The sequence below is a fragment of the Argopecten irradians genome, chromosome 2 (assembly GCF_041381155.1).
Source record: "Argopecten irradians isolate NY chromosome 2, Ai_NY, whole genome shotgun sequence".
NCBI classification, from domain to species: domain Eukaryota; kingdom Metazoa; phylum Mollusca; class Bivalvia; order Pectinida; family Pectinidae; genus Argopecten; species Argopecten irradians.
In genome coordinates this window covers 16,464,135-16,485,170 of record NC_091135.1, presented here as the reverse complement: position 1 = coordinate 16,485,170, position 21,036 = coordinate 16,464,135, and the positions used below count along the sequence as shown (strand labels likewise).

Genomic DNA, 21,036 nt, shown 5'->3' with positions numbered 1-21,036 from the left:
AAAACATAGTATTGAGAGCACATATAAAGTGATGATGCTTTATCTGGCTGTAACTCAAGGTTAAATTTGTTATGGCTGTAAGCCAGTATGGTTTTATAGGCTGTAAGTCAGTATTGTTATGGCTGTAAGCCAGTATTGTTACGGCTGTAAGTCAGTATTGTTACGGCTGTAAGTCAGTATTATAACAGCTTAAAGTCAGTATTGTTACGGCTGAAAGTCAGTATTGTTACGGCTATAAGCCAGTATTGTTACAGCTGTAAGCCAGTATGGTTTTATAGGCTGTAAGTCAGTATTGTTACGGTTGTAAGCCTGTATTGCTAATGCTGTAAGTCAGTATTTTATTCATTGTAACTCAGAGTTTAATTTTAGGCATGTAACCTAAGCCAGTATATTGTTACAGCTGTAAGCCAGTTTTGTTACAGCTGTAAGCCAGTTTTGTTTAGGCTGTAAACCAGTTTTGTTACAGCTGTAAGCCAGTATTACTACAGCTGTAAGCCAGTATTGTTACGGCTGTAAGCAGTTTTGTTACAGCTGTAAGCCTGTATTGTTACGGTTGTAAGCCAGTATTGTTACACCTGTAAGCCAGTATTGCTACGGCTGTAAGTCAGTATTGTTACGGCTGTAAGTCAGTATTGTTACAGCTTTAAGTCAGTATTGTTACGGCTGTAAGTCAGTATTGTTACGGCTGTAAGTCAGTATTGTTACGGCTATAAGCCAGTATTGTTACGGCTGTAAGCCAGTATGGTTTTATAGGCTGTAAGTCAGTATTGTTACGGCTGTAAGCCAGTATTGCTAATGCTGTAAGTCAGTATTTTATTCATTGTAACTCAGAGTTTAATTTTAAGCATGTAACCTAAGCCAGTATATTGTTACAGCTGTAAGCCAGTTTTGTTACAGCTGTAAGCCAGTTTTGTTTAGGCTGTAAACCAGTTTTGTTACAGCTGTAAGCCAGTATTGCTACAGATAAACATCACCTGTTGACCACATACTGTAAGCCAGTATTGTTACAACTGTAAGCCAGTATTGCTACAGCTGTAAACCAGTTTTGTTTAGGCTGTAAGCCAGTATTGTTTAGGCTATAAGCTAGTAATGTTTAGGCTGTAAATCAGTTTTGTTTATGGGTACCTGAAAGAGAAATCTGTGCCAAGGACTGCCTAATAATGGTCATTGATTAGGAAGAAATATAAGAAAGTGTGCTGGGGATTATTGATCTGAGAAACAGCTGTGTATAAATATGGTGTTGCAGAAGAAGAAATGAGGATGGAATCAGGATACATTTTACCCTTTAGGCCATCCAAATCCTTTCCCAGGATTGGTTCAAATTGATCTGTAGCACATAGCAAGGTTCATTTTTTAAAGTAAATAAATAGGTATTTTTATGCCATTTTCAAAGGAATATATCAAAAATTGGATGAATGATAAAAAATACTTACATTGACGATTTACTATATGTATCAAGAATGATCTCTCTTTTCTCAAAAGTTGTCCACCCCTCTTGAAGTCATCTAAAGACATTTTAATGTTACAGAAAGAAATAAAGCTGATTGATCCTGGTTTTGTTTGTAGACAAGGTCATTTGGATTCTGAGGCAGAATTGTTAAAACCTTCGTAAACAGGCCCCCAGACATTTGTAATCCTTTCCTGGATATATATCTCAGAAAATGCAAATACATTTTATCTGTCTGTAGCTCTCTAACTGTGCTGTCGTTCTGATTGGCTAAGAAAGTCTGACTTAAACAAATTGCTCAGAGCTAAATACATATCGTCTAGGACATGTTGAAATTCCACCTGAAGTAAATTGTCCATCGACTGTTAGATCGTTTAGAATGCTTTATGGGACTGTAATAATACTCTTCTTATAAAAATTATACTGTTGTATCTATCACAATTGTTTAAAGTTTTAAATCCTATTTTTTCCTAAACAGTAAATTCCTAACACTTGGCTATTATCTCGGATCACACCATCATAACATGCGAGACATGTACTAATGTCTCCCTGGGTCCATATACCATGGATTAAGTCTGTGCTGTCTGATCATATGACAAGGCTTCCCTTCAAAATCAATACATTCTTGTGGTTACAATTAGAATTTGGAGATGGATTACAATGTTAAGTTGAATGGTTTGGGGTTCTGTTAGGATTTACAAGTTCTAACATTCCTAGAATGTAAAACTTGATGTAATGAGTTTGAACCTTTGGTTTATACAGTGAGCTACATGTCTACTAGACATCAACTGATCCAGTGAATACAAAATTTGGTGAACTTTCTTCAGCTTTGACCAAAGTCTGCTTTGTTCTTTTTCTCCACAACACTCCACACGTTTTCCATGTTCCAAGCCTTGATCTTTCGGCCCTTTTTCGGATTACCAAACTCTGTATAATGTTTACTGAGGAACTCTATATTTATGTGACAAGTTTCAGTCTTGTGTCCTTGTTTCTGTCCTGAAATGACCTTAGCTGTTGATGTTAAACTATTAAAGCCTAACGAGCACTTTGTGTGTAGATGTTTTATGTATGAAGTGGCTGTAGCGAGGATGGAGTTACTCTCAGCCACCTTGTTATCAGATACAAGTTCCTATTGATTATGGACCGGTGCCATTTCTCTGGATTATTCCTCAGCTGTTGTAGGTGGACCTCTGCTGTCCCCAATGGTATGGCCAGCCAGTCAGTTACAAATATCTGAGCCAAGAATATATCGCTGTATACATATTCTAAGATACAAATTATATCATATAAATATCTGGTTTTTGGAAAATTTGTTTTTTTCAAAAATATTACATATGTTGAAAATTTTGTTTTGACACCAAAATAGAGCAATTATCATTTGTCTAGTTTTGTTTCAGAAATCATAATTATGGCTTAATGTTTTACTTTTTGATACCTTGTTTTACCTTGGGTCCATCACGACCTAAACTTTAAATGTGACCAGATATGATTATCTTTATTTAAAGACCTTGTATGAGTTAATATGATGTTATTATTACAGAATTACCATAAAGACATTTTAGACCAAATTTGGCAATGTAGAATCTGTATTACTTAAATCAAGGTGACCTTGTATAAAAGTCCTGGTATGACCTAATATGACCTTGCAGAGCTTGACCTTGAATGATTAATTATAATTATCTGTGACCTTTAGAACTTTTTTTGAACTTAGGCGATTTCATTCACTTGAATGTTAGCTGATCGTTTCTTTTGTATTGACTTTTGACCTGTGAGTTGATACATGTGCTTTAGGTGTTATTTATGTAGGTATATGTACAGTCTGGTGTGTGATATACAGGATGTTATCTTTATCATCATGTCTATATCCAGCTGGTAGTGAACACTTTTCTCACTAAACCTGCTGTCTGTTGTCATATATATGATTGATACCTCTCTCTACATATACAAACACATCACGGATTATTCTGTATCCCAGAGCTCAACAGAAAGTGAAGAAGATTAAGTTTCTAATCTAAAGTTTGCAGTAACACAACTATCTTATTCTTGTTTGGTGTGAAGCTGTACCTGCTATGGGGTATGATATGAAATGACTTCTAGGGTCTGTGTCCTGGCCAAGAAACACTTTAGTCTATAAAAGTGGTAGTTTCTGCTCCAGCTTGGAGCTCAGTATTAAAGGAGTGGGACGACTTGTTCCGCCTGTTGTCAGTATGATGTGACAGGGTGGTGTCCTTGTCTTCTGCTGCAAACTTTAGTGAGATAGCACTATGAAATGGCCAATAGCTCTACAATTGCAAAGAGACACAACACAAACATACCACAGCCTCCCAAAGACTACAGATATACGGATGGAAGACAAGGAAGGCTGTCACTAAATGACCACAGCTTTTATTTAACGAAACCAAATTTCAGAGGTCAAGGTCACAAGATAGAGTCAAATATCAAATGTTTACAGCTACATATTACCTTATAACCTGAATCTTTATTTCTGAGCAATTATTTGCTAACAAACCACATGGAAATACATATATCTTAATTACTTATAATCATTGTTTTAATGTGACTCAAAGAGATTTGTTTGTTAAATGATACTCATTAAGATCGACAAATCAATATGATAGATATAAAAATCTGATAGAAGAATATAGTGTTTAATTACTTTGTCTTTTTTTGTTATGCTATACTAATATCAAAAGAAAAAATAAAATCTGATGAAAACAGACAACAAATCACTTCAATACTTTCTTTGTATTAAAGCATTGTTAAAATAGAAATTGGATCTCCATACAGGAAAATGAGGTTGTCATGGTGAGAGTAAAATGGCTGTACGTCTGTAGGGCTTAGTGGTTTTATGGTTACAATCAGAGGAATTACTAACAGCTATACAGATGTTGTGTCTCATGCATGGCTGACTAATGAGGTGATACAATCTGTTTTATTCTGAATACAGTAAAATACTCGCCTGTTTAGGTTCCATCACAGTCCTCCTGTTGTTACTATTACAGAATGGTACTATATATGGCTGTATGGCCTGACCAATCATTATCAGAGTTTACTGAGCTATATTAGTCATATATCTGACTGATGGTAATATTATGTAGTGATATGCTTTGATTGGTTTTTGTCAAGCTTCTATTAATTTTGAAAAAATAAGATATGTTCAAATTATGTACATACAACTTGTATAAACCGATTGTCATCAGGTTCAGTATACAATTATATTACCAGTATACAGGTTTCAGAAGAAATTCAGAAGAAAAATGCCTTAGAATTAAGCCAAATAGAGGGGGATCTGGATGAGACAAAGACCAGTTTTGATAGCTAGGTTTTACTTTATTTTACAAAAAATGTCTTTAGTTTGACAAAAAATATAAATAATAATTAGATTTTTTTTCTATGCTTTGACTATAGTTATTTGGGTAAAAACTCTAAAAAATCTATTTCCAATAATAATAGCTAGAGATTTTGGCTCAAAGAAATTTATATACGGATTAAAAACTCCTTTATCTCAAGAACCTTCATAATACAAATATGGAAAAGATATTTATTGATGTTTTGCCTGGCTCTGGAACACCCCCATAGATTTTGGTTACCATGACTACACATTCCTTCGCTTGTCATCTTTGGTCACATGGCCTCAGACAGTCTAATGTGACAGATAGTGTGGAAACAGTATGTGGATGACAGTAACATTAGCTGACTAGGGAGGTCTGGTAGCTCCTTAGGGGGCTGTATCCTTACACTATCATAGACAGTGTATTGTCTCCAGCTGTCAGTCAAACACTTAGGGACCACAAAAGTGCTTCCATACCATGTTCTATAGTCTGATTTAATTACCAAAAACCAAACTCTTGAGATTTCACATGTTATCTTGTGTCTTCTTAAGTTTTTCTCCATCTGTCTCGTTGACCTTGACCCTAGTATTGTAACAGAAATTGGTACTTTGCAAATGTGTGCCATTGTAAATTATATCAATTAGCTGTGTTTAAATGAGCTACAAAGGTTTGCCAGCTGAACTACTCGACTGAAACTACAGTTTTATGGAAAGTCATCAGCCTTCCAAACCAAGGTCCAACTAAATCCCTGTTTATAGCCTATACAGACTTCCAGGAATACCCATTTCTCAAAAGTGTACTCTTCCATTCATGGAATCTGGCCTTGCACATTATCTAACTTAGGGGTAGTTTGCATCAAAGAGAATCAAAACCAATGACAATTACTGAAGTCAGGTGATGGAGGATTTGATTGTTCTGACAGCAGCAGTATCCTATTGTTGTATATATATCTGTCTGGGCTGTAGGATATTCTGATACCAATGCTGGGAGATAATGTCACTGTCAATTTCCTGTTGTTTGAGTGGAACATCAACAAATATGAGACAAGGGAAAGAAGGACTCACGGGAGAGAAAGGAGATGGCAGAAAATTACCCTCTATATCATAGATCTCTATCTGGCTGCTTCATCTGAATCCTGGAACATTTACCAGAGATTGATGCAACACTTAAGTAAATCTCATATATTGTATATATTGTAAAAGGAAAATGTTGTCAGAAGATGATGTTTCTGGAGGTCAGATGGTGCAATGTTTCAAGGTCATTGGTGAGATTTGATTGGTGACTCTACTGGTAGTTAGGAATATGGTATTATTGTGCCTTTTGTAAATATTGTGCTGGAGTCTGTGGATTAGACGTTCATGTCAGACATATGATCTGGGAAGTCAAACCTTTTTCAGTAGAATAGCAATGGATTTTGTCATTGTCTTTTTTACTCTTAGATTTCCCAATTTACCAATATTTTAGAGAATTAGCAATTAATAAAATTATTAGTCTAGCCTGTCAAACTTACATTTTGGATAATCTGAAGAAATTATATGGTGAAAATCTACACAAATGATCCACAAGGTATCTATGTAAGAGATAGATAGAGTTGCAGTATATTAACAAAAAAAATATAGGAAGAAGTGTTTTTTTTTTTTTTTTTTTGGGGGGGGGGGGGTAGTAATGTATAGCTAGTTCCACGTGTAATTGTTTAGATTCTGAGGTCCTGGGTAATATTATGTTTTACTGAGCTACTGGGGTAATTTAATTCCTCATTGGATCAGGTTGTTACATCTGAAAAGGTTAAATTTGTTTGATGTGAAGCAGCATCATTTCCCTTTAGGTTTTATGTCTCGTTTGTTGACATTAATTTACAGTGGTTCTGAAGGTTACACTGGTAATACAAGTTCGAGGGGTGCACACCAGCATAGTGTTATAGTGCCTAGAAATTGTTTAAAAGGTGAATGGATGGTCTTTGATCTGAAAATGTCTCTTATGTGTGTCACTGTTACCTAGCTAAATGATTTACAATCTTCATTTCTTTGGAAATGTCAGATGGCAAATGATTATTTTAAATCTTTAAATTTGTTTTACCAGTATCTGAATTTTCTAATGAAGGTTTTTTTTTTGGCTGCGGCAAAAATTGTATAAGGTGTGCATTCTGAAACTCAGCACTTTATATCGAAAATGATGGATTGATATTTTTCTTTCATTTCTGTTTCTCTAAATATTATCACAGATGGTACACACAATGATGGTGTATATCCTGTATGAGAGTCAATGGTTAGGATAGGCTTGAAAACAAAACTAGAAAACCTCTAGAAATGGGGTGCTTCAGGAATTCATTGATATCTTAACATTTCAGAATGGTAGTGCATTACTGTTGAAATAAACCACCAGAAGTTAAAGACATTTACCTCACTTTCCAGGCTCATAAACTATCCATACAATGAGAGCCAATAGAACCTGGACCATCCAGATTCCCACAGCTCTATTTCTCACTTGTCACAGAAAAAGCTCAGTGTGAAACTGTAAGGGGATAATTATAGAGGTTTTATCAGATATCACAACCTCATGTCAGGGGAGGGGGGGGGAGTTTACACCTTCTATAGAGACTACACCACCTCTTGTCAAGAGGGGGGCTACATCTCCACCACCTCATGTCAGGGGAGGGGGACTACACCTTCTATAGGGACTACACCACCTCATGTCAGGGGAGGGGGGGGGGGGCTACATCTACACCACCTTATGTTAGGGGAGGGGGCACACCTCTAGGGACTACACACCACCTCATGTATAGGGGGACTCTACACCACCTCATGTCAGGGGGAAGGGGGGACTACACCTTCTATAGGACTACACCACCTCATGTCAGGGGGGGGGGGCTACATCTACACCACCTCATGTTAGGGGGGGGGCTACATCTACACCACCTATGTTAGGGGATGGGGGACTACACCTTCTATAGGGACTACACCACCTCATGTCAGGGGAGGGGGGCTACATCTACACCACCTCATGTTAGGGGATGGGGGACTACACCTTCTATAAAGACTACACCACCTCATGTCAGGGGGGATTCTATAGTGGGGGGGGTAAATCTACACCACCTGATGTTAGGGGGGGGGGGCTACATCTACACCACCTCATGTCAGGGGAGGGGGACTACACCTTCTATAGGGACTACACTACCTCATGTCAGGGGAGGGGGGCTACATCTACACCACTCATGTAGGGGGGGGGCTACATCTACACCACCTCATGAGGGGAGGGGGACACCTCTACACCCTCATGAGGGGGGGGGTACGGGGGGGGGGGGGGGGGGGGTACACCTGTCGGGGGGGGACTCTCATCAGGGGAAAGTAACACCTCATGTAGGGAGGGGGGCTCACACCACTCATGGGGAACTCTAAGGGCGTATGTCAGGGAGGTGCTAGTTACACCTTCTTAAAGAAAGATATTTCCACCTCAGTGAGGTGGTAATTCAGGTGGGGATGTACACCTTTATCTATAGATGTCACCTCTGTAGGCTGGAGGGAAAGGGGAGAAGGTATTGTGGGGGAGGGGTAATATTGTATGCATTATGGGAGAAATGGACACATGGTGTTTTACACTTTGTCTTCAAATTATCACCTACACCTCATTTCAGGGAGTACATGGAGTAGGGGGATAGGGACAGGATAGAAGGGGAGGAGGGGATGGGGATAAGTCTGGCTGCAGGAGAAAGGACTGAAGGATAGGGGCTAGCCACTACACATAATGTAGGTGTAAGATGTTTGACACTTCAATAAAAACAATTGATTGAGTGAGATTGATTGAGATGGATTGAGATGTCTTGAGATGGATTTTCTGTCTGGCTGGCTGATGAGAGGGAACTTTGGGGTGGGATTGGGGTTGGGGGTGGGTAGGGGTAGGGTTGTTCATGGTTAGAGTAATAGTTATGCACCTTTATCTGGAGACAGGGTGTGAAATAGAGAATAATGCTGTCAAATATTTGGAGATATTTACCATAGTAAAAATAGGACTCCTCTTTGCATGTTGTTATCTCATTTCTTCAGCATTCCTTATAATGAGTACATCCTCCTAAACACCTGGGTAATGTGCAGGTCAGTATACACATGGGAAGGCCACCATTATAGGATCCATTGACTATTGTTGTCGCATTCTAACTGGAATCTGTCTAGAACTGGAAGTTTCCAAACAGATCAGTGTAAAGTAAAGGATTATATATATAGTTTCATGGAAATTGTGAAAGTGATTTTCAATCAGTCAAAATCATGTTCAATTAGAAGTTATCCTGATATTTTGATGGAGATTTTTCCGGTATTTTTCCGGTATGGTGTTGAATGCTTGGATTAATTGTCTTATAATCTAAAGGTTACAAGTATAAGTAGAACAGTTGTACCAATGTGTAATTAAGTTTCTTCTTCTTTGTGTTGTTATATAATGACAGGAAGGTGGTAAATACATGGATAATGAAAGCTAAACATTTATAGATACAAATAAAACTTTGTCATAAAATTAAGGGGATAGAATATGAACACAAAGCTATCAGCCGTGCCTGGTAACGTACACAATGTTACTCTGTGGAAACCCTCGGTCAACAAACTGGTATTTTATAGCTGCATATAATAGTCATTCAGATTCAGATATCGGTGAATCTGCAGGATAAAACAGTTTAGTCCATACTTATAGTGTGAGAAAGTCACTTCAAAACTCAGGTAAGTTTGGAGTCACAAGATTTCACAAGGATATGAACCACCATCACAACAACCAGATTTAAAGAATCACTAGATTTGTAGAGGGGGGTATCTTATGTTTGAAAATGTGTATCTTATTATAACACTGGATATTTTACCACAAAGATCTTGTAGTCTCTGTGTATGGTGTCATTGCAAGGGGAGATAATCAGTAGAATAAAAAGGCTTTCCGGTTGGTCTTAGTTAAAGAATGTTGAAATATTAGTAAGAAAATCCATTTTGGTCTATTTTTGGCAGTAAGTCATATAAACTAACCAATAATGTTGTAGCTAAGTTTGTTCTGACCAGGGGTCAGTCTGATCACATGCTGACCAATAATTGAGCTGACTATTGTAGATTGGCTGTAACAGGAAATACTGCAGTTAAAACTCTCATAAACAGAGTGACCTAATTCTGGCTGACCATTGATGAACTGGACCAGGAATACATTGACTGGTGGTGTGAAATACCAAACAGTAAAGGTGTTATAATTAAGTCTTGACCAGAACATGTTATAGACCAAGACAGCTATTTGGATTATATGTGATAGGAGACCTATGGGACTTAATTGGTGTACAAATTCATCAATATTCATGGCTGTTTGACAACATACTGCAAAGGTATGTGGTGCACTCGAGGGGAAAGAGATATAGCGGTGTAAGTCAGGTGCTCACAAGGGGAGGTCTACTAGTTAAAAGGAGATATCTAAGTTATACCAATGGTCTTGAGAGATTATTAGTTCCTGTACACAAGGTGTCAATGACCTTGGTTAGTAGGAATACATATTGACCTGTTGATCTTTAGGCCTTTTTAACTACTTATAATACCAGATGGTTTATATTCTGTAGGATATGAGTTCAATGTTTTAGATGAAAATTTTACTCAGTTGTTATTGTTGTGCTATGCTAGTATTGTATTTAGGGTATCTAATGTGAAATTAAATCTGAAATTACTTTGATAGTTGGAACTAAAATGTACCACAAACTGAGGTGGATCATTTAACATCAGGTTTATACCAATCGGGTGTTAATATGATAACAACATTGGGAGATAATAAAGGATACAAGTTTCTCCTGTCATGGGGTCAAAGGGGCCATAAATCCAGATTCCATTGTAACATTTAACATGTTGGTGTCAGAGGATCAATTGGACCATGATAGTGACCAATTACTGACCACAACATTCCTTCAGGATAGGAAACAGGATTTGATGGCGTTGCAGGATTTCATTATAAGCTTGAGCTGTTAAGTGTTATGGTTTGGAAAAAAAGTTCTTAGGAGAGTTTTCGGAGAAGTATACATTTAGAAACTATTTATCAATATTGGCAAGTTTTCATTTTGAAAATTTGTCAACGGTGTTATAATCTAGTTGTTCTACCCCACAGCTATATAAACGTAAGTATAAATATAAGTATAATACATAAAACATTATTTTCTTTAAGTATTGAAACTTGCTGTTAAAAGTTATTTTAATGACGTTTCTGTTCTCCAGGATTTAAATCCATTTGTTATAGGCAGAAATGCCATGATATATATTGATTTCATAAAATAATGAAAATCTGTTGAACTGCACTAACAAACCTAAGGAGTTTTATGTTTGCTGTCAGGTTGTCCAGGTTCAAAATAGTTCAATAATTCAAGTGCTGTTGCTTTTCTTCCTCCTTACCTGAAGAGCTCCTATAAACACTAAAGTGATAAATATTTTTTATACACCATGCTTTTCTCTATGTCCAAAACTTGTCATGAATCTTTAATACCAACGTATTCATATCTGATGTCTAGAATGGGCATAGAATGGGCAGGTACATGTATTATATTGGTGTACATTACAATGCTGGGGTTGGCCTCATTTCACAGATATTTCTGCTGGTCACTCACTATACAGGTGATAGTTTGATAAAGGTGGTCACTTATACAGGTGGTCAGTATCTACTAATGGTCACTATAAACAGGTGATAGCTTTATAAAGGTGGTCACTATAAACAGGTGATAGATGTATAAAGGTGGTCATTTTAAACAAGTGGTCAATGTCTACAAGCAGTCACAGTATACAGATGATTATATATATATATAGGTAGTCTCTCTATACAAGTGGTCATTTAATACAGGTGGTCACTATGCATGTGTCACTCTCTTTGAGGAGATTGTTTTTACGTGTAATAAGTATCTTTATCAGATGGGGATGATTTCTTTATGATACATTATCCTTATCGTATAGACAGATAGTTGGTTATATCTTGAGAGGTCTTTATCTTTTGTATCATTTGTGAAACATACTTGTGAAAGGTAGCTTTCTTAATAGGACTATATAAAGCTGATTATAGCATCTGGATTGAGGTTACAAGTTAAATTTTGACTAAATATGAAAAACATTTCCTTCCTCATAACCCATACCTCTGATTACATAAACAAATATCACAGGCATAAACTGACAATTATATCATGTCCACTCATATTCCATTTGTGTCATTGGAGAATATATTTATATTAGTGACCATGACGGATGGTAGGTCAGTTTCTTCAGTATTGTATGGTTTTAGGTTAAAAGATAAAGCTTCTTTGTCTGTGTTTCTTCTGAAATCTAAAATATTCCAATGACCAGCTATTATTGGATCTATATGACCTGCTTATCTTCTGATCTTCAGATCTAGAAGTCATTTCTGAATAATGACAATACATTAAAGATTATTCTGCCTTAGATTTAGAACTAATGACTTTTTTTACATTTCCATATCAGTAGTGAGCCAGACATTGCTATTGAAGCAATGAGTTATCACACGGATGTAAGGAAGGGTGTTAGGAAGGCGATGCTATAATGCTGATTTAATGTAATGGCTTCTGTCTAAGGATGCACCAACTGTTTACAAATAAACAACTCGATCATCACATGGTTGTAATATCAGCTGTTAATAGCTAGCTATTTCTGGTTTGTGCTGTATTATCAAGGTTTGAAATTCAGTACAAATTATCTCTATTATTATTATTATTAAAATAATAAGTAAATATGATGATTTCTCCTAATATACTGGCTAATGGTCTCCAGTATTAATGTTGTCAAAAATGAATATCCGTGTCAATATTTGAAATATAGGCCTAATTTCAGTATGTTATCCTTAATGATAGAGTTATCTACCTTGATTTAGAATATATCCATATATCCGTATGATACAGAGTAAGTTTACACTGTAGTGGTTTGTTCTCAGTGAAGCCTGGCCCATGTCTCCCTAATGATGATCAAAGATGGTGGAGTCCCTAGTATCAAAGGGAGGCTGAACAGTAGGAGAGACTCCTTCACGCACACCAACTCCCATATCCATGGAAACTCTCTGGACAGTAAGTCTACAATGGGCTCCTGTATCCCCAAACCCCTGGTCCCACAACAACAGGATGTGGGTATCTAGTGTGCTAGAAAGGGTCCATAGGAGCCAGGGGGTTGGCTAAGGCCCTCACCCCTAAATACTCCTCATACAGGGTTTTGAGGCAGTCATGTTGTCAACCAAACTACAAATTATATTTTGGCATTCTGGAACAATTTTTTGTTTGGCGGAAATTTGTGTATAATATCCTGAATTCTTTGGAAAATCAAAGTTTCCTTGGAAATACATGTACAGGCTTTTGTTATATTGGAGTAAAGAATTACTGGAGGTTTTGAAGATTGACTTGACTGTTATGTTTGAATTCTTTACTGTGTCAATCTACAATTAATGAAACATGTCAACATAATTTGGAGAAAATGTGAAATTTAAGAAATCAAGGTGATCTGAAGTATAAAAATTTTAAAACTGCCTGCTGTTAAACTTGAAGTCTTAACTTTGCCTAAATGTTCGGAATGGTGAGAGATGGATTTCTGAGTTGTTTCTGGGGCGGGACAAATGGTGATGACCAGGAAATTGGTAGTAACCATGGTTACAATGGTAGCAATAGAAACGGTAGGCCACAAAGTAGGTCACAGCGACGGGATGTTATTAGGTCAGACAATAATGGCAGACGGATGATGCCTCCTTCAGGGAAAATGATCGGGACGATTCGTCCAGAAAAGTGTCAACCACGGAGTACCTACTATCTGGAAAGTGATTATGATGAATATGTGCGAAGTAAACAAATGGCTGCTCCCAGAAGGAGGCTGCCACTTAAAAATCCGATTACAGAAAGTATTTACTCGTCAGCTGTTCCAACTCAAAGAACACATATTTCTAGGAGTCTTTCTCCCGCGGAAAGTCATTACAAATCACGGAGTCGTTCACCCGTGGAGGGTCGCTATAGTACAAACAGAGTGCACTCCCCTGCTCAGTTTCATGATGTCATCAGGTGTCATTCACCTGCCCAAAGTGATCGGCGGGACGACTTTAGTCCAATTTATGCCCAAGTTATTCGGTGTCCTCGCACGGATTATAGATTCCATGGACAGTACCCTCGGAGACTATCCTTTCAGGATGATGGCCGTCCACTTCGCGGAATCCTTAAGAAGCCACGAGAGATGTCGCCCTACCCACAATCCCCCCAGGTAACTAAACTTGCTATCTCCACCACCGTCTGTTTGCATGTCTTCACGTCCATTATTTCTTGATGTTGTCTATCTATTATCTAGTTATGTAGATTGTCTTGCTGTCTGTCTTTAAGCTTTAGTTACTGTAGTATTAATGCCTAGTTCATAAAGCTTCAGTAGTTGTCGCAGTAGCTGTAATGCCTACTTTGGAGAATAGTTAAAAGTTCTATGCCTGTATATCCTGTTTATCATCTAATCATAATACAAAACTTTAGTAGAATGCATTTGATAACTGTATTAACAATATATAGTACGCTCCTTTCATAGATGATATTTTGAAAGTTGTAGTTCAAGACGTCCACAAAAATTAAAAGACAAATGAAATGTTCTCAATGATCTGAGAAAGATATATAAGGTATAGTTTATTACTGTACCACATGCCATCTCATTGGTACATACCCAGTCTACTGACTTAGAATTTGTTGAATTCTATATTTGTAGACATCTAGAGGAACACGTTGTGTTAGTGTTATATTGGACTGAAGAAGGCCCTATTGTGGCTGAATTTATATTCCATAGAAATGATTTTGATTTTAATTTGAATTTATTTTGGCCTTTTATTTCGGATTATTGATATACCAGCTATATACCGTTTTTACCTCATTATCTATATTTGTAAATCTAGGCTTTATTTAGAGCTTTCTGGGCAGTGATTATGTTCTAGATCATGTTGAATTCTAACTGGTCAGTCAGAAACACTACTGAATTTGGGTCAGTTTTTTGCTGAGAGTATGGATTTTTAGCTTAAGTATTTGACAGGTCCAGTCAATATGTGTGAAGCTGACCACTCCAGGGTGAGGTTTCCATAGCAACCAATTAGTGTTGCTGACAGCCTTTTGTAGAGTCAGCAACACTGCTGGGAGGGAGGTTGTCAGTGTCAGTAATGAGACAAGGAAGAGGGTGTGATGTAGGAGAAGGTATAGACAGTGGGAAAGAGGTTGGCAGAGGGAAGATAGTGGGAGGGAGGTTGTTAGAGGATAGACAGTGGGAAGGAGGTTAGTAGAGGATAGATTGTAGGAAGGAGGTTGGTAGAGGATAGACAGTGGGAGGGAGGTTGTAAGAGGATATACAATGGGAAGGAGGTTGTTGTAGGATAGACAGTTGGAAGGATCAAGGTTTTAGAGGACAGATAGTAAGAGGGAGGTTGTCAGAGGGTAGATAGTGAGAGGGAGGTTGTCAGAGGGTAGATAGTGGGAGGGAGGTTGTCAAAGGGTAGATAGTGGGAGGGAGATTGTCAGAGGTTAGATAGTGGGAGGGAGATTGTCAAAAGATAGACAATGGGATGTTGTTAGAGGATTGACAGTTAGATAGAGGAAAGTCAAAAGAGAAATGAAATCAACATACTAAATCATTGTGATGCAAAATCTTTCTAATAAAGATATATGGCTTTGTTAAATTAGTATCAATGATTTGTGATTTAGCCTATAGTTGGATAGTATGCTTATCTTTGTTGAAGTCAATGACAGAATGTGTATTGAAGCAGATGGGATAGAAAAGAAACCATTTCATCACTCTCCATGTTTATCAGCAGTGTGTCTGCATTGTTAACCATCAGCTGCCATCCCCAGCTACTATAGACATACCTACATTTTAGGGATCCAATACTGCTGAAATTTATTTTTCCTCTTGCAATCTTTAGCCCCTTTTCCTGACAAAACAATCACATTGTTTACTATCCAATCAATTGTTATTTAAAGCTTGAAAAACAAGACTTAAAGTTAAGTTCTTACATAGAAATTAATCTGTCAATGCCTAACATAATGATGTAACTTCTTCAAAAGTCTTAACAGAGACCATTCTACCTGGTGATGTACAGGGGAGATAATGCTAGTCAGGAGAAGAAACCTTTGACAAGGGAGATAAGCATGATTAGGGGAGATAATGCTAGACAGGGGAGGAAACCCTTTTCAAGGGAGATAAATATGATTAAGTCATGGAAGTCACTCTGTTTAGTAGCGCAGTGATGTGTATAGCAATATTTTGATAGACACTTCGAATGTCATGGTGCCGTTGTAAATGTGTTGTTAAGTTGGTTGTATTTCCGAAATATTTTAGCTTTTGCTTACACTCATTACAAAAGATGCATTTAAGTTTTATTTATTTCTCATGTTCCGTTACTAGGTTAAATAAAAAGAAAATAGAAATAAGACAGCAAGCGGCCTTATTGGCCACAAGCACAGACACTAATTAAGTGTTTTGTTCTGCTTGTGTGAACCGACATTTTGTTACTAACAAATGTTCGGCTGACATTGACCAAGGGAGATAATCCAATGTTAAATTTTATTTTTAGGTATCACAATACAAATAAATTGCACAAAATGCATCAATGCACTGCCAAAAGATGCAACACATCGATGCATCTTACTCAACACCTTTACACAGCATCTTCACATGTCAAGGAAAGATTATCCATCACACACCTTTCTAGCCTTGACAGATTCTGCTGCTTTTATGGTGCTTTACTACTGTTGCAATGTGGTGGCAAACATTTTCACTACAGTCCCGTTACTGGTTGATGATGTAAATTCTGACCAATCAGAGTGCTCGTTTGTGGTAGATTGGTTGTATTTCCGGAATATTTTAGCTTTTACTTACACTCATTACAAAAGGTGCAAGTTTTACTCATTTCCCATGTTCTATTACTAGATTGAATATACAGAAAATTCAAATAAGACAGCAAATGGCCTTATTGGCCACAGTCACAGACACAGTTTAGTGTTTTGCTCCACTTGTGATTCTGCCATTTTGTTACTAACAAATGTTCGAGCCCTAACATTGACCAAGGGAGATAATCCAATTATCAATTTTATTTTTAGGTATTGCGATACAAATAAATTGCATCAATGCATCACCAAGTGATGCAAAATATTGATGCGTCTTACTCTATACCTTTAATCCATCACAAACCTTACTAGCCTCGACAGAATGCTCCGCTTTTACGGTGCTTTACTACTGCTGCCATGTGACCAGTGGCAAAAATCTTCACTACAGTCCTGTTACTGGTTGATGACGTAAATTCTGACCAATCAGAGTGCTCGTTTCTTTCAGACAGCCACGCTGTTGATTTGTAACAGGCGCTCTGATTGTGCTATGGATTCTCACTGCAGCCAATCAGCTCATGGGTTTCCAGGCACCGGAAAAGCGTGTCAAGAGGCCAAGGGATCATCGTCGTATGTCGGTATCGCTTTGTTGGCGAAGATGATTTTATACTGTTTAGAGTTGGTAGCATATTGATTAGATGAGAAAATTTGGGTGCCTTAGAGGTCAACATCAGTCAAATATTTGATACCTACACTTATATAGACAAGTAATAACTTTTCTTTATGGAAGGATTTTCACACTTAATTGTAAGGCTTATATGGACCTTTGTAGGTATGTTATGTTTCTGGACCCTTCACTAGCAACTGAAGCACACACTTATACACTTATGAACGACATTTACTTGCATTGAAGTGTATTAAATAATGTCTGAATCTAAATTTTAAATTTTAGTTTATTAAGCCATCCAGTCTGTTTAATGACAACATTTCAAAACACTTCCCAATTAATCTGTATAATTCAAACATTTTCGTGACTAGAAATAAAACTGAAAACTACAAAGCACTTTGATACCTTGTTTAAGTATATAGATACTGCCCATTTAACTGGAGGTAGAACTGTTGATGGACCTTCATAGATAGATGTTCTTTATAATGTGGATAAATGGTTATCTATCTCAGAACTGTTATTCTGCCGTTTGACCTTTTCTGACCTGTATCACCTGCTCTGTACTAACATTAATATATATTGTGTACTGTCTTTACTTCCAGTACCCTATTGGTCTCTAGATCTCTAGACCTGCTATCTGCATCATGAACATCTCTGAGGATACAGTCATTCTAAAATACTAATTTGTAACCAAACTTTCAGATAAGCAATTGTAGCTTTTCAATTTTAACACAGTAGAAATGAGTCTAACAAACTATTGTACATGTAGTTACCTGTAACTGTGTGTGATGTGCCAATCTCTCTAGCATTCTGTCTCTTTCTTCTATTTATCACTTGTATGTAACTAAACTAAACATTATGGATTGTTCTAGTACAAGCAGGAGATGACCAGTAATGTGATATTGGTATGGTTTTACCTGTAACTGGTGGACACAAAGGAACAGGAAGATGTTACCCCCCCGTACATCCAATAGTATACTGTGTAGCTGCATGGCTATATCTGTAATGGATTCAATTTGGCTGCTGCACATGCGGTCAAGTTATAATTTCAGGTTCAAAATTTTCCAATAAAGTGGAACAAACGACAAGGAATTCTAAGATGATCTCCCTGGCTTACTGTTACAAATTAACAATGATACCTTGTTCCAATCAACTAATGTGCTCTTGACAAAGGAAGGAACTTCATAGACAAGACAAGACACAACAATGCTTGTAAATCAATTTATTAGTATCAAAGAGCAAAAGGAATTCAAACACAACTATAAAATGTACTTCATTGAAAAATTAAGGGCTTGATGAATTGTAAAACCAATGAGAGAAATTAAATATCAGAATTTATTTACATGTAAATCTGGGACCATTTGGAGAGATGTAAAATCAATAAGTTCAAAATCACTTTACTGTACTATGTTCAAAGGATGGATATTTTCTATACTCAGATTGTGAACATCTGCTCTTTGGGATCTGATGGATGGCTAATGACCTTGACCTCATTTATAAACACAAAGGTCATCTCCAGACCTCTGGTGAGCTCAGAAGAGGTGTTTAAATACAAGGCTTAACTAATTAGTGACCAGCTGGGTGTGCTCTAATGGGAGATAAATGACCATAGAATTAGTTACAATCAGGTCCACCACCATACACGGACACCTGTCCCCTAGATGTGGTCACGGTTTTTAATGATCTGTCAGCTATCTATTCTCTGACTGGTGTTCAGCTCACAATCAAACTGAAAAGTATTATTCAAATTGTTATAAACAGTGTACATTTGTATTTTGAAATTTTAGTGAGATTAGTTGAAATGCTCTACTTTAACACCAAGATGAAAATACATCATTAATTGATTTTAATAGGCAAAAACTTCTGTTGTTGCCTTACAACTATTCAAATTAGATTTCCTCACTAACTTCTAAGGTGATAATGAGATCAAAATTCCTTGGTGAGTTTTGTCTGTATTTTGTATTTTGTCACTAATTCCTATGTGATTTATACATGTTTCTGTGGGGTAGCTCTGTCCACATCTGTAAATATGATGCTTCCTGATAGATCTACTAGATAGTAGATACAGTCAAACTCTTCAATCAATAGAGATACATTGATGGTAACCGTGCCAGCCTGCTGGACCAGTGATGCTGAGGCTGGTCTTAGATGATGGTTGTGGGGTTACTAATTGATCCATCCTTATTAGGCCTCACCCCACTATTGATTTATATGGGGGTGCTCAAAAAAGGTTTGCGGGTCTCCTTCATGTCTCAATAACCATCCCTGGTGAATACCTAATTGGTTTTCAAAAATGTGTGTCAAGTCCTGTGTATGGCATTGTCCTATAGTACTGTCCGAATTCCATTGTAGCCTGTGTTGATTAGAAGTCGCTGGAGCTCTGGAATTAAGTTTTCCCAAACCATCTGCACCAATTAAGGATGCAACTCCCTTTCAGCCCCTGAATTCCTGTGTATTGGAATGGATATCGATTCAATTTCAAACTGTGACTGTTTTATGGAGAAAAATGACTATGGCCCCTTGTGGCATGTTGCAACCCATTCCTGTGACCCATTTGTTTTCTGATAATTCTGAATTCCTCCATCATGAATCATTGGTAATGTTGAAGGGACGACAAGGGGCTGTGACTTTTTATCGACTCCTTGTATTGTTGTTTTGACAGTAAGCAGGCGTTTGGATGCCCTAATGGGTCTTGTACAATAGAATTAGGTAGAGACTGGCAGGTCATTTTAGTGCCATATTTACATAACAGTGGCTACAATCATTCCTTCTATCATCACCATAAACAGTTCCCTATCAGATATTTATGAGATATTCACCATACAAAATAAGGTTTGTTTCTGAACTTTATTTCTAGAGTTGATAATCCCAGTATAGACATTAACTGTATAAACTACAAACAATTTAATGTCAACGTCATGCTTGCGATTCCTAAAGTGTTCATTAACACAGTCAGGAAATGAAATCACTATGCTGTACATATCCCTGATTTGTTGAAGTTCGCTCATAAGAAAAACCAACCTACAACTGGAAGATTGCAAAAAAATTTGATACCCTGGGAAACAGCCACTGCAGCCAATGCAGCTGACAACTTTTGAGTTCAAAACATATCTTATGTTTGGGAATGCTGAAGTACAGATTTAGTAAATTACATTTAAAATGTGTACATTCTATTCAAAATAGAACCATTTATTCTATATTTGTTATATGCCACAGGGTATCAGGAGTCAGGCTGTACTGAGTTATCCCCCTTTAATACAGTTACCAAGAAACAAATCCAGATGTTTTGTTGAGTATTTACTACAGACAAAAAACAAACATCATGTTTATGCACAAGATCTGTCTATTTTACAGGATGATATTTGGTTCTGGTATGATAAAGAGGGTTTGTCATTTGGACATTTATCTTGAGATAGTTATACTTATCAGAATATGTAATGTGTCGGTCTATGACAGTGGGTTGTTATCAGTATACAGTGGTATACCTAGTTTGATCTACAGCGTTGTTAAACATTTCCTGAGATTAATAGAACCTTATATGGTTCTGTAAAGTGGACAGTGATATCTCAACCCGAGTGAAAGATTTTGGCCGGTCAACAGACCCATGTTTGATTCTTTTGTCCCATACTTAGTAGAAAAAATGGTGAAATTCCACTTGGTTTTCAGCTTTTTCATCGCACCATTATCGCAGGAATGTCTATGCGTCAAAATTGATGACGTCATCTACAATGCGCGCCGCAGTTACGCCACATGTATTGATGACGTCACGTTATTGTCTAGCGCA

General features: G+C 37.2%; 1 protein-coding gene across 12 annotated transcripts in view; it reads left to right on the top strand.

Moving 5' to 3' along the window:
- The window catches only part of LOC138314620 (SRC kinase signaling inhibitor 1-like), a 166,842-nt gene that overhangs the window by 99,384 nt on the left and 46,422 nt on the right, over positions 1-21,036 (top strand). The window contains exon 1 of one of the 12 annotated variants that reach the window (XM_069255041.1): positions 12,862-14,003. The exons of the other annotated variants lie outside the window; for them this stretch is intronic. Within the exon in view, the coding sequence (XP_069111142.1) occupies positions 13,320-14,003 (684 nt within the window). The 5' untranslated portion in view covers positions 12,862-13,319. Of the gene's footprint in view, positions 1-12,861; positions 14,004-21,036 lie in introns of those variants that run through there. 12 annotated transcript variants of the gene reach the window in all.